At 33.6% G+C, this 20,319-nt stretch overlaps 1 protein-coding gene across 2 annotated transcripts in view; it reads left to right on the top strand.

Annotated features, from left to right (window-relative positions):
* The window catches only part of Cad99C (cadherin 99C), a 123,172-nt gene that overhangs the window by 92,925 nt on the left and 9,928 nt on the right, over positions 1–20,319 (top strand). For both annotated transcript variants that reach the window (XM_071582635.1, XM_071582638.1), the window contains exons 7-24: positions 1,596–1,745; positions 2,212–2,430; positions 3,612–3,806; positions 3,885–4,022; positions 4,430–4,579; positions 5,389–5,553; positions 5,718–5,870; positions 6,211–6,351; positions 6,777–7,064; positions 7,479–7,652; positions 9,923–10,132; positions 10,827–10,958; positions 13,233–13,349; positions 16,542–16,791; positions 16,882–17,033; positions 19,070–19,207; positions 19,494–19,718; positions 20,032–20,297. In XM_071582635.1, coding sequence (XP_071438736.1) covers positions 1,596–1,745; positions 2,212–2,430; positions 3,612–3,806; positions 3,885–4,022; positions 4,430–4,579; positions 5,389–5,553; positions 5,718–5,870; positions 6,211–6,351; positions 6,777–7,064; positions 7,479–7,652; positions 9,923–10,132; positions 10,827–10,958; positions 13,233–13,349; positions 16,542–16,791; positions 16,882–17,033; positions 19,070–19,207; positions 19,494–19,718; positions 20,032–20,297 — 3,263 coding nt within the window. The remainder of the gene's footprint in view (positions 1–1,595; positions 1,746–2,211; positions 2,431–3,611; positions 3,807–3,884; positions 4,023–4,429; positions 4,580–5,388; positions 5,554–5,717; positions 5,871–6,210; positions 6,352–6,776; positions 7,065–7,478; positions 7,653–9,922; positions 10,133–10,826; positions 10,959–13,232; positions 13,350–16,541; positions 16,792–16,881; positions 17,034–19,069; positions 19,208–19,493; positions 19,719–20,031; positions 20,298–20,319) is intronic.

Raw genomic sequence — 20,319 nt, 5'->3', positions numbered from 1 at the left:
GCGGCTTCCATCCTTGAGGCTCCGGAAGTGTCCAGGAAGTTCTGGTATCCAAAAAATCAGTCAGTTCGGGTTGATTACCGTGGTTTTCGCCTTTATTTAGGAAGGGCGTGGTAGCTAAATGCACGTTTCTGCTGTTGATCTGCAAGTGTGGGTTCATTTCCCGTAGATTTTGGATATCCCCAGTGTCAATGCATCCTTCAGGGTAATCAGTGGTTTTTGCTGTATAATACACATTCATTCAATGAAAATCTTTGTCTGTCAACTTTTTGGGCCATTTCTTCAGCAGTTATAACAAGTCAGTTGAGGAGAAAGTGTCTCTGAGCAGACCGATTTCAATGGAATTAGTCACATCATTCACCCCACCAACTCCCAGCTAAATTACATTTTTATATTTTCCATGATGGCTTTCTTATTCAGTCCAAATACTAGCCAGTACACCAATTGTATCCCTATTTCCTAACCATAAACACAATAATCAACCCTAAGGTCAGTTAGGGAGGTGATGATAGAGTTCCCCCAGAACTAAACCCAATGGCATGTGAAATTCACACACCAGGGTAGGGGGGCCAGTTCCTTTCCCTGTGGCAGGCATGGTTTCTCAGGAAGATCTGGTACCCAAGCAATCGCTTAGCTTAGGTGGAGGTGCAGGTGTCTAGAGAGGCTTGCCCGGGAATTGAACCCAGGCCTTCCAATCAGTATTCCAACGCTCTACCCCTGGACTACCGCAACTCTATTGCCTAACTTATGATGATAATAAAATTCTCCAGAATTTGCAAATTTGGGTGTGGTTTGATATGATTATGTTCTCTATCATTCAGGTTTTTGGCAAAATGATTGGTTCAGCATTACTTTGAGTTCCTAATGCAATGACCCTATGCCTGAACTGCCTATTTTTCTACCTATATTTCCAAAAAGGTGGAAATGATCAACTTGTACCCCACTCTCACTCTAGTGAAAACATTATAAATAATCTTCGCTGTTGCTTGGTAAAAATTTTCATATTATGGCACTATTACTGGGAATCAATGATATATGCATGCTAACCTGAATTAATTTTTCTTACACTAGTAACTTCTGCAAACATTGTTATTATAGTGTTTTAATTATAATGTTTTACAGTTTACAATGCTTTAATAATATTACAGTGTTTTAATAAAATGTAATATATTATTACTGTGTTATTCAGATAGGGTTTTATAAAGAAATCCATTTTTAGTACTAATTATGTAATATCAACTAGGTTATACCTAACCAAAGAAATATCAGCAATGCATCAGTTCCTAGATCCATTCGAGGTTTCACATTATAAGCAATGAACATTTTGATCATTATTGTTCACTTTGAAATATATTAACCTGGAAACTTTTATGTGAAACTTAAATGATAGGAACCTACGTGGGAGTTTAATGGCTGTAAAATAGATTCCAGATATTAATTATGTTTTAACTTGAAGGAAGCAATGCCTATTCATTTTCTTTCCCAGTTAATGGATTTGCATTTTGAGATTTAGATTTTTTTCTTTCTCCCCAGAGTTACATTTAGGTAAATGAATGTTCCCTGCATTCAAATAAATACTAATATCAATTTAATTTTAGGACCGTGCAAGAAACTCCTCTGAGAGATTTTCATCTACGACCACCTTAACCATTGATGTGAAGGATGAAGATGATCAAGAGCCCATGTTTGCCCACCAGGGATGTGCTCTCACTGATGGAGTCTGTACGAACCCAGAATACACGGCATCTGTGAGTTTCCTTAAATATCTCCAACTTGATCAGAAAAATGTTGTCATCAATTTATTTTATTGGTTTTACTACTTTATTGTACAAGCCTGTCATAAACTTGAAGGCTAAATTCTTTTGAGAAATATTTGCATTCACAAAATAAATGTTTACAAAGGTAAACAGAGTTTTTACAGTGTTGACTCTGGATTAAGATTATCATGTGTTAACAATAATCATTTACATTGAAATTATGTTGTTTTCATGAAAAATCAAAATAAAACTTATTTTGATAACTTTTTAATGTTATCTAGTTATAAGGCAGGCATAAATTTCATATTATTGTATGTTCTTTTACTTCCTTGCTGTTTGAATGACAATTCATGTAGGGCATTAATTTATTTAATAGAAATAAAAATTTAATCAAAAATTAAATGAAAATAATACTAATTGGAATGTACATAATATTTTTTTTGTTTTAATAATAAAGGTTTCATCGGGAATTCTGGCTGGGGTTCTAAATATCAACCCAGTGCGGATTCGTGCAGTGGACAGAGATTCAATTAATTCACCAATAGAGTACACCTTCTTAAGTGGAATGCCATCTACCTACAAGGATTATTTTGAAATCAATCCTCAAAGTGGTGCTGTGAAGCAGATCAGGCCAGTGGATACATCTATTGCCAAGAAATTTGAATTGATAATAAAGGTGAATTATTGGTTTAAGAGATAAAATAATTATTAATCACCTATGTATTACATGCATACTAGAATCTCTGATTGGTGTAAAATTTCCATATTTATAAGTTCTCATTGCTATTTAGATAAAAATTTTTAATTCCCTTCTAAATTTGTATTTACTTAACAAACGCTAAACGTCATTGTTTTCTTTGAATTACTTTTAACGTTCATGGTTTAAATGTACCAATTTTTTCTTAATTCAATTAATACATGTATTTTATGGGTAATTAGTAATTGATTGCTAAATTATTTCAAATTCACGAGGACACTTTTTTCTTTTATCAAATATGATGATAATTCTCCTACCACCCTGAATACTTTTTAAAATAAATTATTATTTTATTAATTTGGTTGTCAGAAGTTGTATTTTACTTATATTCCTATCTAATGTCTTCAGTAAATGTTTTATAGCCTACCTATCTATTTTGATCATAAAGTATGTAAGTGCTCTCTTCAGCCAACTGTTCATTTTAGTTTACTCTTCATTAGTTTATTCTAAATCCAAATTTCATGAAACCATTTAATTACAGTACAATTTGCATTTGGGCCATCAAACCATAAGGGCTGCTTAAGAATTTACCAACTGACCTACTGCCATTTGAGTTAGATCTTTCTATCCAAAAATAATTGTAATTTCTTCCTATTTTCAGTCCTTTGCTCCCAGTCCCACGTTATTTTGAAATATGAATTGAAGCTTATCCTAGACGAAAGTGGTCTAAGGCTTTTCATTGTCCATTCTATAAGGATTTTTGTTGATAATTTTATCCTCACATAAAGAAAAATATCACTTATCTCTTTTCACTTCATTACCATGATTTTTCCACTTCATAAGTCTCCTTTTTTTCAATATTTGTCCCACTAAAGGCCGACTTTCCCAAGTTGCCAGTGGTAAACTCATTTGCAGTTACTTCACAATTTCTGTGTACTACATCATATCCTCTCTATTTAAATTTGGCTCTATTAGACCTATTAGTTCTTATGAAATTTGAAGTTAAATGAAAGACGATAAAAAATTGTTTTCTATGTCCTTACCTCTTTGGTCCCATCTTGGAATGGTGATTTTTATGATGATTACCTTTTCTGCCATGTAGGGATGGAAAACCTACCTTTGCTAGGAGAAAACTGAAAAATATTTTCTCATTTTTTCAGGCTGAAGAGATTTCAGAAAGCAAGAGATTTGCAACGGCTAAATTAATTATTACTGTCAAGCCTGTGGACAGTCACCCTCCAGAAATAGTTCCAACTGCAATTGAGGGATTAGTGAATGAAAATGCACCAATAGGAACAAAGGTTCTTGATAAAGATGGGAATCCAATTGTGCTAAAAGTAGTAGATGTTGATCTGGTAAGTGCTTTTTCAATATTTTTTAAATTTATATTTTGACAATCAATAATTTTATTTCTTTTTATATACAATTCTCAGAGAGATGACGACCCTAAACCATCATACTCATTTGAGCTAACTACAAATTACTTCAAGATAGAGAATGATGGAACATTAGTTGTGAATGAAGAAAACTTGGACAGAGATCCTCCAAGTCCTGGGAAATTCCGGTTTCAGGTAATTATTTTTATTAAAGCATGAAAGTGTAGACATTATTTTTATTATGAAGTGCTTTTTATCAATTCCAATTCTGTTTGCTGTCAATTTTGTACACTGATAAACTAGTCAATTTTAAAAAGGTAACATGTTGGCATATTTTCAATTTCGTTATTGGTCTGATGGAATGAAAGATACAAAAGGGAAAGATTTTCATTAATTAATTTAACACCCTTTAATGTGATGAAAAAGGATACAAATTACCTAATACTGTCGCTGTGGTCCATTATGGAATTGGTCATCCAATATAAAATACATGCTGGTGCTAGATTTCCCTAATGGTTTTCTAATGTCTATCATTAGGTGTAATTGTTTTAAATAGTGTGAGGAATTCAATGAATCACTTAAAACTGATTGTATTTTCTCAGGTTGTTGCTCGTGAAGTAGGTGGTAATGCAGCTAGTGCCCCATTACCACTAACAGTTGTCTTAAATGATGTTAATGACAACACTCCCATACTACCACTGATACCACCAATTACTGTACAAGCTGGTGAAGGAAAAAGAGATGTCATCAAGGTAGGATACATGTCTGTTGAAGAAGAAATCATTAAATGTGGCAATAAGTATGGAACCTATGACGAGGAATTGTATACATTGCTTTTTCTGGAAAGGCCATTAAAACATGATTAATACAATCAAAGTAATCCTGCTTAACAGAGAATGGAGGGGTAGAGTTATCCTGAGAATATTGTGATGCTATATTTGTTTTGGAAGAGCGAATTTAGTAGGTTGAAGTTTATAAATGCCAGTTGTCATAGCACTACATTTTTCTAGCTTCTTTTGGTCAAATATATTTGAGTAAAATATTACAATACATTTCTCTCTCAACTTGATGTATTATATTAGCACACATGCAAGAAAATATTTTTACAAAAATAATATTTACCTCCCATGGACTGTGACTGAATTAACTTTGTTATAAATTATGATTTTAATTATAATACAGTACCATGATTGTATTTTTAAGAATTACTTTTTAACATTCCCAACAATTTAGATTTTTAAATGCGTGAAGCTCTTTCCAAGCACTGCATTAATTAACATGAATATGAGAAATATTACTACCCCAAATTCAGAGATAATGGCCGAAATTGTTCACATACATAAATGTATAAATAAAAAACTGACCGTTTAACTGGAAAATCTAAACCCTATCATTGTATTTCCCAATTAATGTAGCAGCCATGGGAGTTTCTGTTTTGGCATTGGGCACATATGACATGGTTACAGAGTCAATAATTTTTTGCTTGTTCTATGATCATAAAGCTGACAAATATATGTTTTATCTTATTGTTACCACAGTGATTTCCCTTATTTTACTTCAGGTTAGTGCCACGGACAAAGACTTGGGTGATAATGCTGAAATAACTTATAGCATTTATCATGTATCCAACAACGGTAGACAAAAGTTTAAAATTGATCCTGTTACAGGGGTTATAGAAGCCTCTGGAAAACTCAATGCTGATGAGCAGTATAGTATAACTGTCCAGGTAAATATGACTGCTTTACATGTACTTTCTTTCAAGGGTTAACTTTCTCTCACTCTCAAATTTGCCATTTATTTATATGTCTCATCAAATATATTTTATATATTGTACCTAGTAATTACCTAATTTAGACTTTAATAGACTATCAATATCCTTTAAATTTGTAGGCAACTGATAAAGGTGGTAAATATAGTCAAACCATAGTTGAAATAACAGTGATACCAGGTCCCAACACCAGAAGTCCTGTCTTCACTCAATCCATTTATGAAGTGCAAGTCAGTGAGGGAGCATCCATTAATTCTACAGTAGTAACGATAATGGTAAGTCATAAAGAGTGTTTCTCTTTTGAAAAACATCTAAAGCTGTTCACCAGATATAAGTAAAGAAACAATTCACCTCTCATGTGAGAAGATTATAAGAATGCCCAGTGAAGATGGATATAAAAAAACTTTCAAATCATGAATTCTAAAAACTGATAGCATTTAGGAGTATTTTCTGCAATTTCCAAGAATATTACCTGCTTGTTTCAAGTGTAAAGAATAGAATGGTCCTGCAAAATTTTAAGCCGCTTAATGCCAAATGTTTTTTATTGATAGAATATATGATCTGTTGATAATAATATGATTTTGTTCTTTGAAAATATTATTTATGATACTTTAGGCAATAGACCCAGAGAATGACCCAGTCACATACTCCATTGTATCAGGAAATGACTTATGGCAGTTTGCCATTGGTGATAAAACTGGAATAATTACAGTGATAAGAAAATTAGACCGAGAGGAGCTCACTCGGTATCAACTGGTAAGGCTGTGCAGTTATTTGTTCATAGTTCTACAAGTAACCATGGTTTTAAAAAAATCTTATTAGGCTTATCATTAAATTACTGGAACTCTCTATTGAGAGAGTTCTCGATTTCTCTCTCTCTCCCTTTCTCAACAGTTTTGTTACAATTTATTTGTGAAATATGGTTTATCAAATTCATATTTTCCAGTTCCTGTCTGATAAATTCACATCTAAACTTCTATTATTTTCTTTTAATTACCTTATGGAATTCAAATAATTTTCAATGAGATTGTCATGATGTATTTCAAAGTTTCTCAGTGAATTTACATAATATCCTGTTTCAGCCTTGTAGTCTTAAAGGTGATTCAAATCAAACTAGAATATGCTACTTTATCTTGAAAGTTCTATTGTAGAAGAACTAAGCTAAGAATATTTTATTTCAGTTGGTGAAAGCAGAAGACACAGGAGGTTTGTCAAGTACAGCTACAATTAATATCAGGGTGACTGATATTAATGATAAAAATCCTGAATTTGTGAAACAGCCATATGAATTCAGAATAATTGAGTCAAATGAGGTCAATCGATTTGTGGGCAAGGTTGAAGCTCTTGATGCTGATGAAGGTCAAAATGCAGAGGTGTATTATTCTTTGCCAGATGATGTGCCTTTTTCAATTGAGGAAACAACTGGCATTGTACGAACAAAATCAGCCCTTGATTTTGAAACTGAGAGGGTGAGTTTGGAATGTCTCTTCCATAATGAATGTTTAGCTTAACATTGATTTGACAGACCTGACTGACCCATCACAATGACAACATAAACTCCTCAATTTTGCTTATTCTCAACAATTCTCATTTATCTTTGCAATTCTCTTATTAGCTGCCTACCCATCTCTTCAATTTACAACATAAATTATACACTTAATTTTAAATGTTGTAACAATGTTCATACCATTTATATAGCTCATCGTTTTCAATCATAGAAGATATTTATAAACTTATTAACAGAGATGGGATGTAAATTAGTTGATAATACACATTGAAATTTACTTTACATTTTTTTTGGCATCTAAATTTTTAATTTTTATGAATGGAAAAGCATTGTCCATGAAATTCTCTAAATAACTCTATTATTTGGGATTTGATAGGAGTATAGGTTTGTGGTCACTGCCAAAGACAGGGCTCCTGATCCCCGAATCGCCACCGCTACAGTCACAGTTGAAGTTGTGGATATAGATGATGAAGTTCCCTACTTCCACTCATTGAGCTACGATTCATCTGTGCCTGAGAATGTTCCTGATTACATGGTAACCCAAGTGAAGGTAAGTTGGCCTGTTTCTCACTTTCCCCCTGGATACTTTGAAAATTAGTCATTACTGTTTACTGAATCCAAATTCTATGAGGTGGTAAGTATCATGGTTTTATGTTTACTGATGTTATATAACTTGGGTTTTGATGTCTGGGACACCTGTTTCCCTGAACCACTTTTATGCTAAGAAGTAATATCTTAGTTGGTAATTCCATGCTAAACTTTGTATTTGTTCAATGACATTGGTATTGGTTATGAGTATCCAAATATGTGTCTGTAACTGGATAAACACATTAGTTGAACTTCTTGAAATGCAAAATGAAAGAATCTTGACCTTTCCTATTTGACTAAAATTGTCAATCTTTAAAAATTTCTTTTATTTCTGTAAATATCTTTTTATCCGGACGGAGTAGTGATGGAGTGTATATTTATGTAGTGACGGAGGTAAATATCATTTAACTCTATAACTAAATTTGGCAAACATATCATTTTAGTCCTAATTTCATATTTTTGTATTCTGCTATGCTGAATTCTTGGTCTGTTAGCGTGTAATAGGTAAAGAGACTACCAGTCAAAGGTAGGTTTTAATAGACCCTAAAAATTATTACTCAATCCATTGGTCTTCAAATAAACTAAGCACTTTTAAGCACTGCTCACAATTAATTTTTATTGCATTTTGCAAAATTTAAATACATTTTTCAAAGGAAACTGATGGTTTGGAATTAATTTCAATCATAAATTGAAAAAAAACAGCTGAAGAACTGCCTAAAGAGTGAAATGTTGATGATGTTTTTACTGTATTAAAGTCTCTCTCAACAAGCAAAACAATATTTTCACTTGGAGAGATGCCAGCTACTTAAGCCACTTAATTTATGTTTCTGATAAGTTGGTTTGTGGTCAACTATAGTCAGTTGTGTGAATAAAAATTTCAGTTAGAAGAATTTGCTGTGGCAGTAGAAAGAATTCTTCTACTGACCCATTTGGATTTTGATACTTCTATATGCCTCTTCTAATCTATCATTGTACCCAGCTCACATGAATGTTAATTCCTGGCCCTCAATAATATATCTAACAGGTTTTTGCAAGAGCGGGAAATTATCGAAAAAAGCAATTTTTATCTTATTTCCTACTCCATAACTTAATAAATTTGGTGCATACAACTGAGACCCAGAAGGTCACTTCAAATAGCTACTTCATTTCCAAGAAACTACCTGTCAATTTAAATTTTAATTTCTTGAAACATTGAATATCATTAGATTTTATTGATTATGGAGTATAAAATGCTATGAAGAATAAATATGTTTGCGTATAATAGTGATCCCAAATACCTCAAGTGTTGAATTAAAAGTGGGGAGAGTTTGAGTAGAGTCCTTACTGCCACAGAGCCTACAGCTGTGCTATTTGTTAGTTTTGGTACTGGTGCCATCCCAAATATTCAAGTTTTGAATTTAATATTTTAGCCAAAACTTGCATGATACATTGGGTTTTTTTAACCACCAAAACTATGCAAATGCATGCTGAATTTCAAATTTAAGAAGTCGTGGTTTGAGTTTGAAGATAGCAATATAATAAATGTGATTGAATAAACTATGAAAAAGTTAGAGCAATCACAGCCCATGGGAGGTGGATCCCTATGATATTGATTTTCAATCAGAAACCACCTGAAACTTAATAATTCTTAAACACATAAATGAAATAAAATTTAGCAAAGTTACCAACTGGTAGGTAGGCGCATGAGTCTGCTTAGGGAAAAATGACTTCTAAAATTACTTAACCCATAGCTATTGGCTCATAATGAAAATAAGAAAAGGTGCCCTTTTTCCAATTATGGTTCCAAGACTGGTAAATTAAAATGCTGGCAAAATAATCATCAATAGTTCTTATGACTTAGGGCCAGCTCCCATGACTTGACTCACTGTACATACGTCTGCTTCCATAAATTCATTTGATGCATATGGTATTGAAAACTATTAAATAGATGAAACTATGAGAATAAGACAGATGATTTCTTGAATTACTTAGCAACTTTCTCCCATGAGACCTTGGCTTAAGATCTCTACTACGCATTGGATTTTGGGCATCGTAGCCGGAGTATAACCTAAAATCTGGTACCACACGCATAGCCATCTGGAGAAAATACACTTGGATGATGCAATGTTATGGAATTAATTTTTCAAACATTATTACCACCATTAAATTATATCAAATTGTCCATATTTTATTCTCATTTTCTTGTCAACATAGGCACTGTAGTGCACTTATTTATTTTTCTCTTTATTTTAGGCTGAAGATCCAGACACAAACCAGAAGATAACATTTGTTATTAAACAGGGCCCAACTGATCTATTTCAAATAGATAGCAAAACTGGTGTCATCCGTACCACACGTGGGTTGGATTATGAAAGGGAGACCCAATATATTCTTATAGTCGGAACTCTAGAAAATTCAGACACCATGCCAGGAGCGACAACCAAAGTCATTGTAAATGTGGAGGTAAGAGTTTCACAGTCATAAATTTCCAATATTCATTGAAGGCCAAATTTTAATATCTTTGAGTAGAACCGAGAACTTCAATGAAATTTATTTCTCCCAAAAATAATTATAAATTGAATTACACTATTTTACGCTTTTTAAAATTTGATTTGAAAAATAAAATATTTAAAATTTTTTCTTTAAAATAGAATATTATGAAATTTCATTTCCCTTTGATTGAATGCACCAGAGCTGTTCAGTATAAAGTGATCGTATATTTTACTCACATAATTTTTTGTGCATACATTCATTTTATTTTAATATTGGCCTAAAAAGATTCATTGGGTTGACTGCAATATTTTGTAAGCAGCAGCCATTGCATGTTGAATATGTTCAGTTGGCCTATGCTTGCTTCTGATGAAGAAAAATACTTTCACAAAGGTCTGTGTTCACATTGGAAAACAGAAAATAGTCACAAAGGGCAAGGTATAAACTGTAGGGTGAATGAGGAACACAGTTCACATTGTTTTTTTAAGATAATGATTTTGTAACATAAACATAACTAGTTTCACAATAATTTAAGGAGATGAAAAAATATGATCTCACTCAATTAAACCCTCATTACTAGTACTCTACCCTCTAAACCCTACCACCTACTCTGGAGAAAGAGAAAACTATTTATTAATCAATAAAATGTTTTCGTTTTCCTCAACAGGATAGAAATGACATTCCTCCAGTGTTTACTATGTTACCTAAACCAATTACTTTAGAGGATGATGTGCCCATTGGAAAGACTGTAATGACTCTTTTAGCCACAGACTCAGATGGAACACCACCGGGAAATAAGGTAAATTTTGTAATTATGTGTGTCTTTTGCTATTATTTCTTCTCCAAAATGTCATATGCATAGTTTACTATATTTTACCATAAAATTTACTTGATTGCAGTACAGTACCTACTATAGCCAAATATGACATGTTTTCCATAAAACCAAAAATATATGTATCAGTCATAACAGATTGAATTCTCAAACTCACAAAAATCTCTCTGACTTCGGAGGCATGGAATTACTGCATCAGTGTGATGTATTTGAGTTCAATTGGAACCAATGGTTATAAAAGATACCTATTTTTATAAAAGTCACAATTGACTAATGGCATGTTTTCTCAAGGACTAATGTACTGGGTACAAATACTAATGATTCTAGAAATTAATGGGATCAAGCCAAGTAAAAAGTTGAAAAAACCTTATTTGAAGGGAAAATATTTTTAAGGATACAAACCACTTCCAACACATCGCCTAAATGTCCCTCCATAATTTTTGAACATTTTGAAAACCTATCAGACATCCTTGAAACCATATAGGCTCTTTCTAAATGCCTTTTCTTGTCTCCCAAGTCTGTACTTATTCCATGTCATATTCGAAGTGAAAAATTGTCCCACCTTTGTCACTACTTCCCGCATCCAGCCAATCAATAAATGTCTCTCATCCTGTACTGCCTTGAACTTGCAGTAATGTAATCTACCTTGTGTTCATGATGATTTGGCCATCACTTAGTTGCCGACTTCACAGTTGGTACTTGCCCATCTTGAATTAAAGGATGGTAATACTTTCTCCGAGGAGAGGCATGCGCGTCACCTTTCTCCCAAGTTTCATCCTTCCACTGAAGCATAAATTATCAAAAAAGTACATTATGTACCCAAGAGCATGCACAAGAAAGGAAACTCAATTTCTCTCTAGGGACAATGACAGTGTCAGATTATGTTCCCAGAGAGAGCTTTGCAAGGAATTTAATTCTGCTCCGGGGAACTACTCACCAAATTCACTCTGATGATCACATTAGTTTCTTCACTGTGCTCCACAAATCATTCCAAATGACAAGGACTAACTTCAAGGAGTTCAGACACAAACACACATACTCCCTTATTGCTCACAATTACTGAATCTCTGGTAATATGAACAGGAGAAGCCCTTTATTTGTAAAGCAATGAATGGTGTAATGATATATATGTATATTTTGATCACAAAGTAACCAACTTCAGCACATTAAAGGAAGTAAAAACGGCCGTAAAGTTGATTTTCATCTGAAATTAACCCCCTGAGTTTATGTAGGCAGGCCAAAAATAGGGGAGAGGTGGAAAGTAAGGAATATGTAAAAGTGTTTCTTAAGTGAAGTTTATTCAATCTAATCTTTCACCTAGGCACACAAAAGATGTGTAAAGAGTTGGTATATTGTGTAATTTATGGTTTCCGGTGTAACTTTATGGAATCAATTAATTTTGGAAATGAAAAAATAGTAACTTTGTGATTCCACTGAAAATATATCACGATACGACCTGAGTTTAAATGATCAATGTCATCTTTAGGTCTCATCTTGAAGATGATGTAAAACGTCAAAACCCAGGTCGTATCATAATAAATTTTCAGTGGAGTCGCAAAGTTACTATATTTTTTCATTTCCAATGGTATACTGTGAATTAATTAGTATGAAACAATCTTAGATGCAAGAGAACTGTCTTGAAAAGTTCTGAAAATTATGGTAATTTTCAGAATTTGCAGTCTTTTACATTTACTACCATAGTAATTTATAAATATTATCATGGTAATTTTTCAGATTGGCCTACCTCTAGTGATACAAAACCCTTAAAGATGGAAGGTATCTGGAATTAAATACTAATTCCATTAAAGTTAAAGAGAGAAAATAAATTGTCATCCATATGAAATATAAAATCATTGAAATATAGTATGTAATGAAAAAGTTAAAGTAAAATATTTTGCATCCTCGAGACTAGGGAACCACTGGGGCTGCAAAGGTAACCCAGTGGGTTATATAGTGACCTCTCTGACTTAGATATCTTGGAATTTGTTTTATACAATGATACCTAATTGCCTAATTTAGTCTATGGCTAATGGATTATAAAAATGTGATTTTCTGCCCATCTCATACTAACATATGTGATAGTACGATAAAATTATTTATGATCTAAAATATGATACTGAACATGTACGTAGTACAACTTTCAGTAGTGTATCCTTTTATTTTGCAGTATTTATGTATTGAAACAGTCTAAAAATAGAGGAGATTTTTATCTTATGAATTTGAACATATTTGTTCCAACAGGTACGATATGAGCTGGTGGGAAAAGGTAAAGCAAGTCGGTTCTTCCAAATTGACCCAAACCAAGGAATAATTCAAATCAGAGATGACCTGAGGAAGGATACTTCAAATGAATATCAGGTAATGGAGATCTACTTCATAGTTATTAATTAACATTAATTTTTGTTAAGTAAAATTTTCATTTTGAATTCCATTATAGTTATTATTAAACAAAAGATGACATTAAACACACTGATTTTTATTGATGACAATGATGGAGTAAAAAATCTTTAAAATAACTGTTTCAATGAGTTATTATAATTGGGACAGTTAATGCAATTATTGAATTAATTTGATGCACAGGGACACCAACATTTAGGTATCTAAGAGCAGGTCTTTTGCAAATACCAGAGGCTAAATAACTGGGGCCTTACAAGTCAAGCAGTACATACAAACAAAAGACATGCAAATACTAACTGATAAAGAACTATCAAACTGTGGCCATGGAAGTTAAAGAACAGTAAAACATCAAAGTGCATGGAATTGTATAATCACGAATTAAACTTTCTCATAACTATTACAAATAAATGGCTATCATTGTGAATTTGGTTTCAATGGGGTCTTCCAATGAATGTAGATATAGTCAAAGAACTAAGAAAATGATCTGCTTAGTTTGGGTCAGATGCCTCCTTAATTTTTTGTTGAGTAATCTACCACAAAACTAAATATTTTGTGACTCCTAGCAAAACACAATTCAGCCACCTACTCTACATCAAGTCCCTCTTTATCTCTGTGTACTTCCTTCCTCTCTTCATCCCGTCCAACATCCCAATCCTATTCCTGCCCTTTCCTCCTTTGCCTAATATTCTCCCCTCTATTACAGACTTTAACATTCCACTGCTGATCAATATGCCCTCCATCCATTTTTCCTGCCTCCTTAGGATTTCTCCCGACAAACCCTTCTCCTCGCCCACCATACCTAGTACTTCCTCATTCGTTTTCCTTTTGGTCCATTTGACCTTCTCCACTCCCACTTTTCAAAAGTCTCCAATCTACACCTATCATTATGCTTCAAATACCATTTTGCCACGCCACACAATACCATGCTCTGTACCAATATTTTCACAAGCTGTTTTTTGACAACCTTATTCAACGTCCCTGTCATCAACTTCCTCCTCCTTGTGAAAGCCTCTTTGCCTATTGTAATTCTTCTCCTTATGTCTATACTACTTTGACCGTGTTGGTCCAAAACACTTCCGAGATACGTAAACTGTTCTACCTGCTCTAGCTTAGCCTTTTCCTTTCTAAAAAATCGCATAACCTTTGTTTTATTAATATTGATTCTCATCTCATATTTATCGCATTGAATTTCCAACTCACTCAGCAATGCTTGCAACCCCTAGGCTGCATGGTCATCAGCAAACCTAACTGATTTTACAAATTTCCCGCCGGCTTTCATTCCTCCCTCTAGTTCTTCCCATGCCTCTTTAATCATTTCCTCCACATATACATTGAGCAGCACTGGCAACAATGGACAACCCTGTCTTACATCTCTTTCTAACACTGCCCATCTGAACTCCCCACTTGTACCTGCGCAGTCTGAGACATGTACAGGTTGCCAATTATTCTCCTGTCTCTCCAGCATCTTCCTGTTTTCTGCCATATACTCAATTTTTCCCAATTCACTCTATCAAACGCCTTTTTGAAATCTACAAAACAGGCAAATATGTCATGATGGTATTCTATATTGCTCTCGATTAGTGATCTCATTACTGCAATGGCATCAAGCATACCTCTCCCCTTCCTAGACCCAAACTGATCATCCTTTAAGTAATCATTTGCCTTGCTATCTATCCTTTGATTGATGATCCTGATGACCACTTTAGCTGCGTGGGAATTCAAACTTATTGTTCTGTAGTTCTCATATGATGTAGCCTTTATTTTTTTTCGGAATAGGAACTAACAGTGATCTCACAAATTACTCTCTGATCTCCTGGATATATATTAATTTTCTATTTTCAAAGGCTCTATTAGGAGGGAGGCCATGCTTTAAGAGCCAATAAGTAGATACCATATTTACCAGCCCATAAGGCCATCACCAACGGTGATTTTACAGGTTAAAATTTACAAAGAATACTTATAACAGGTACTGAATAGAATCAAAGTATTTTAAATGTAACACTTACTGTATGAAGAAAATAGAATTGGTGCATTAAAAAATAGCAGCTATATCAATCTTTATAGTAAGCCAAAAATTTATCATTACTGCTGCTAAATCATTTCTATAGTTATTTTCTCCAGGGTTGTCACTTTCCTCAGACATAATGTCATCCTCACTTCCATCTTTCACATTGCTTATCTCACATTTTTGAAAGGATTTTATTATTGTCTTATTTTAACTTTTGACCTGGACTTTTTCAACCAATCAGAACCACTGGAAATGATGGTCGTTTCATTCACCCTATCAGTCTAACCCCTTGTATCCTTTCTATTATATTTAAGTTGCAGTTTTTGTGCTATTGTAGATCTGGTGTGCATACACAGACCGTTTCTATTTGTGACTCTCTCGCACTATGATGCCCCAGAAAAATTGGCAATAGACACACATATCACTTATTTTCTTGCTTCAATTGAAATCATTTTTGTTGAGACAGTAATCCCATTCTTCTTGTGGTGGCCGATGGTTGGCCAAAATGCCTTTCCTTTACCTTTTTTTGTGTCCTGAAGCATTATTCACAACTTCATTTGAATGAAATACTGTATGATGGTCTTCTCTCTTAAGATCTTATTTTCTAATTTTATTTTTATATCATCGAAATTTTTATCTAAAGCAACCATTTCTATGCCTTTAGGACATTCTCATACTACTTAAGGTTGAGTGCCTGTAGACTCTTGAGTTTATCATAAGAGATGCAATGATTGTGTTGGAAAGATGGGGGGCGACATTTCCATTAGCCCAACACATATTAAATTATGCAGAGCACCACATCTAAGATGTAATTAAGCACACTACATTGTATACATTTACAATTTATTCAGGAAATACTTTCAAGAAAATATTACAACTCTATTGCATACTATTAGCTAAAATCAATGATATTATTGAACTTAATAATTAAGATAGCCATTTTCTATACCTGATGCAGGAAAAAAATTTATTTAAGTATTTTTGTGGCGAATCAGCTTGCATCTTATAGATCAAACTTATACCAATAAACCCTCAGTCCATAAGATGCAGACTGATTTTAGAGCATATTTTTGAGTAAAAAAGTGTATCTTATGGGCCAGGAAATATGGTACCAATAAAAATGTATTGCCACTATTTTATTGCAGATTGATGTAAAAGCATATGATCTGGGAGAACCTCAGCTTTGGTCAATAACTACTGTTCCAGTTTATGTTAAGCACATTGCTACTGTACCTCCAGAAACAGGACTAGGATTTGTAGATGACTCCTACACTGTGTCTGTTCCTGAAAATATTACTAAACCTGGATCTCTGCTGAAAGTTTTGACTGTTTTAAATGCAAGAGCACACGACCTTGTACCCCTTGCCTGCAAGATCGTAAAAGGAAATGAGAATGGTACTTTCTTTGGTTTCTTCTACTTGGATTGTGATGAATCCTCAACATTTTTATTCTAATTAATTTATTTTGATGTGATTGGATTTTCAGGATTATTTGATGCCAAAACCACAAGTGAGAAGAGCTGTGAACTGCGACTGAATAATGGCCATCTGGATCATGAAGAGAAGGATGAATACCAACTTCAGCTTGAACTTGAAACATTGACTGGCCTTGTGAACCCAGCCAGAAGCAAGACGAATGTAAGAAATATTGGAATAAGTACAATTGTTTTACATGAATGTTATTTTATCTACCTCTAACCAGCTCCCACTTAACCTTTGTAATGCCGTCAGACTAGTCATCTCTCATTGTCTCATTGAGAGCATTTTTTATGCTCAAGACAACATCTGTATACAATCAGAGCATAAAGGTGATTATCTTTTTTGAGCATCTTTGGCTCAATAACAAGTAGAATGACTTCCTCCCCAGGTAGCAAGCAAATGTTATATGAAAAATCTGATTCTTCTTACAATTTTATTCAAAAGGTATTGCAGGTGATAGAAGTTCCTACCAAACAATAAATTATCGAAACAAATGGTCTAAAAGTTTGGAGAATATTTTCAGAAAGTGTAAGGAATAAGAGGGGGTCTGGCTGTCCAGTGTGTAGAGTTCTGGGCTAATAACTAGAGAGGCCAGGTTAAATTCTGACTTTTGAGCACCCTCAGTTCTGTGATTTTTTGGGCACCAAATCTTCCTGGGAAACCACGGACTGCACAGGGAAAGGAACTGCCCTCTCTACCTTATTGTATAAATTTTGTGTACCATTAGGCTTAGTACTAGGGGAGATCTATTCTAACTTATTGAGCCAATCTTTGGGTTGAGTACTGTGGTTTTTGATTTGGTTATTAGGAGTGAATTCCAAGCATTACTTTACCAACCCACTCTCTACTTGCACACTGGCTATTTGGTTGAAAGCTATAGTATTGGGCTGATGTATATGTCATTGCTGTGCATTATCTAGATTACTTTATTTCTCCTTAATCTTATAATTATCTGATTAACAAAGCGGGCCACATAATATAAAAGGGTTGTTTCATACAGAATGTCTATATCCTTTCATTCACATTATTTATTTTACAAAAAAATTAATTTAATATGATTAGTTTAATGTGCAGTGCATATGGGTACATTTTTCATGAATTTGAATCCAGTATTGCATTAGCAGAAGCTGTTACAAATCCAAATGGGATCAGTTGGCCTATGACTGCTTCTGACAATGAAAAACTTTTTCAAACGGGTCTTTTTCCACATTGGGGATCAGAGAAGTCACAAGAGGCTAGGTCTAAATTATAGGGTGAATAAGGAAGACAATTCACACTGATTTTTGTAAGATGATAGTGATGTGGTGGGTTTTGTGGAGCCCATTGCACACAAACATATCTCATGTACAGTTTTTCTGTAGCCTCCATGTAAGTGGCGCTAAATGAAATTTTCAATACTTATAACAGTGTTTTTAACATTCAATAAGCTTATATCACAATGGCAGTAGCTATCAGAATGTTCAATTTCATAAGAACAGGGAATGAAGCTCTGGGTCAACCTTAATTTGGGATTGATTGTCTCTTCTTTTTAAATATTTAAACCACATTCTATCAATACTATAGGGAAAAAAACGGTTCATAAGCCTCATGTAGCATTACATAGGACTTGGCTAATGATTTGTTGGGACAAAGGTGAAATATTAATACAGTGTCATGTGTATACGTCCATCATTGCTGTGTGCAGGCTGATCATGTTTTAACTTATAATCATTGCCACTGAAACAACAGTGGGATCAAATCAATGAAATTTGTACCTCTATACTTAATATAGTAAGGTAACAAAATAACATAAACTTAACTATTTGCATGATAAATTAAGCAAATGAAAAAGTTATTATCACACTCTATTGAACAGTCTATATACATTGTGAAGATGACTAACATCAAAATGGCATTGATGAGTCTTTGCAAATTTGGACTGATTATTATTTAAGTAGTGTTTCACTAAGTATGGAAATTTCAATGCCCGCTTCAACATATTAGTGTTAGAAGTTTCTACATAACATTTTTAGGATCATTTTTCTTTTTTTAAACCCCCTGGGATATGATTGACATATGAGGTACCAAAAATAGACACCCAAATTTTACCATCAGGAGTCACAGACTTATCTGAAAAATGCTTTAACAGCACCCTAGCAATGTTTTGACCCTAGCAACCATTAAGGCTAATCTTAATTTTTTTGTTCATTTTTCAGGTAAAGGTTCAAGTAATTGATGTCAATGACAATGTACCAGAATTTACATTTTCCGACCACTTAAATGGTGACCTTGGAAAATATTTCGGGGCCCTCTCAAGTGACTCTCAAATTCACACATCTATACTTCAAGTTCAAGTGAGTTTTTTTACTTTGTAAAGTGGCCATTATTATTGCTGGCTTCTCCTAAATGCTAGAGGGTCTAATTAAGTTTGTAGTTGACCTTGCATATTTGCAACTTTATTGGTTTTTCATAATATGTACAATGGTACCTATATGTTTATTTTCTGGTGATAATTAAAAAAATAATTATAGTAACCAGTTTTTATAATATGTAAATAGTATATAAATATATGTGTGTGTGTTGTATTCTGTTGACAATTTGAAAATTAACAATAATAACCAATACACTCATCATTTTCAGGCTGAGGACAAAGATAGTGGTAAATATGGAAAAATTGAGTATAAAATTGTGCCAAATGGACCCGCTACTGAATACTTCACCATTGGAAATAGTTCTGGGATAATCAGAAGTAAGAGAAGCTTGGATGATTTGAATCCAAATATTGTGCCATTCAGATTTTCTGTTGAAGCCAGAGACAACCCAGCATCCACTGTTGAAACAAATGCTGCTCAAGTCCCTGTTGTGGTATGGAAAATTTATATGCATCGACTCTGTAGATCTCATTTTCATGCTGACACCCATCAGAATGTGCATTTTTTATGTTCTTAATTATACACTGTTCCTCCACTATGAAGAAGGCTCTTGTTTAATTTGTTCTCACATAAATTAACAATAGCTACTTTCCAGCTGATTCAGCTATATTAAAACTACTGTAGCAGGAAAGAAAAAAGTTATTTTTCCTTTCATAGTAAATTTAAGATAATTCATGTTACAAATACACTTTATGTTTGTTATTTGCCCTCATATATTATTTAATTCTTCTGAATGTCTCATCTAGATCAACCTGATAGAAGAGCAGCATCGCATGATACTGGTAATTGAGGATGCTCCCCCAGAAGTGGTGAAGAACAAAGAAAACATTGTTTTGTCAATTTTAAAAGATCATAGCAAAATGGCAGTGGGAGTTGAAAAGGTTGTCGCCCGGCAGTACTTGGCAGAAAACAATACTATTGAGTCAGACAGTTCAGGAACTGACATTTGGTTTTATGTTATTGACCCTGAAACTGAGAGAATACTTGAAAGGAATAGTTCTAGAGTCCAAAGGTATGTAAAAATTCATTTAATA

This window comes from Hetaerina americana, unplaced genomic scaffold, assembly GCF_022747635.1.
Source record: "Hetaerina americana unplaced genomic scaffold, ioHetAmer1.1.p SCAF_12, whole genome shotgun sequence".
NCBI lineage: Eukaryota > Metazoa > Arthropoda > Insecta > Odonata > Calopterygidae > Hetaerina > Hetaerina americana.
This window is presented reverse-complemented; position numbering and strand designations above follow the sequence as displayed.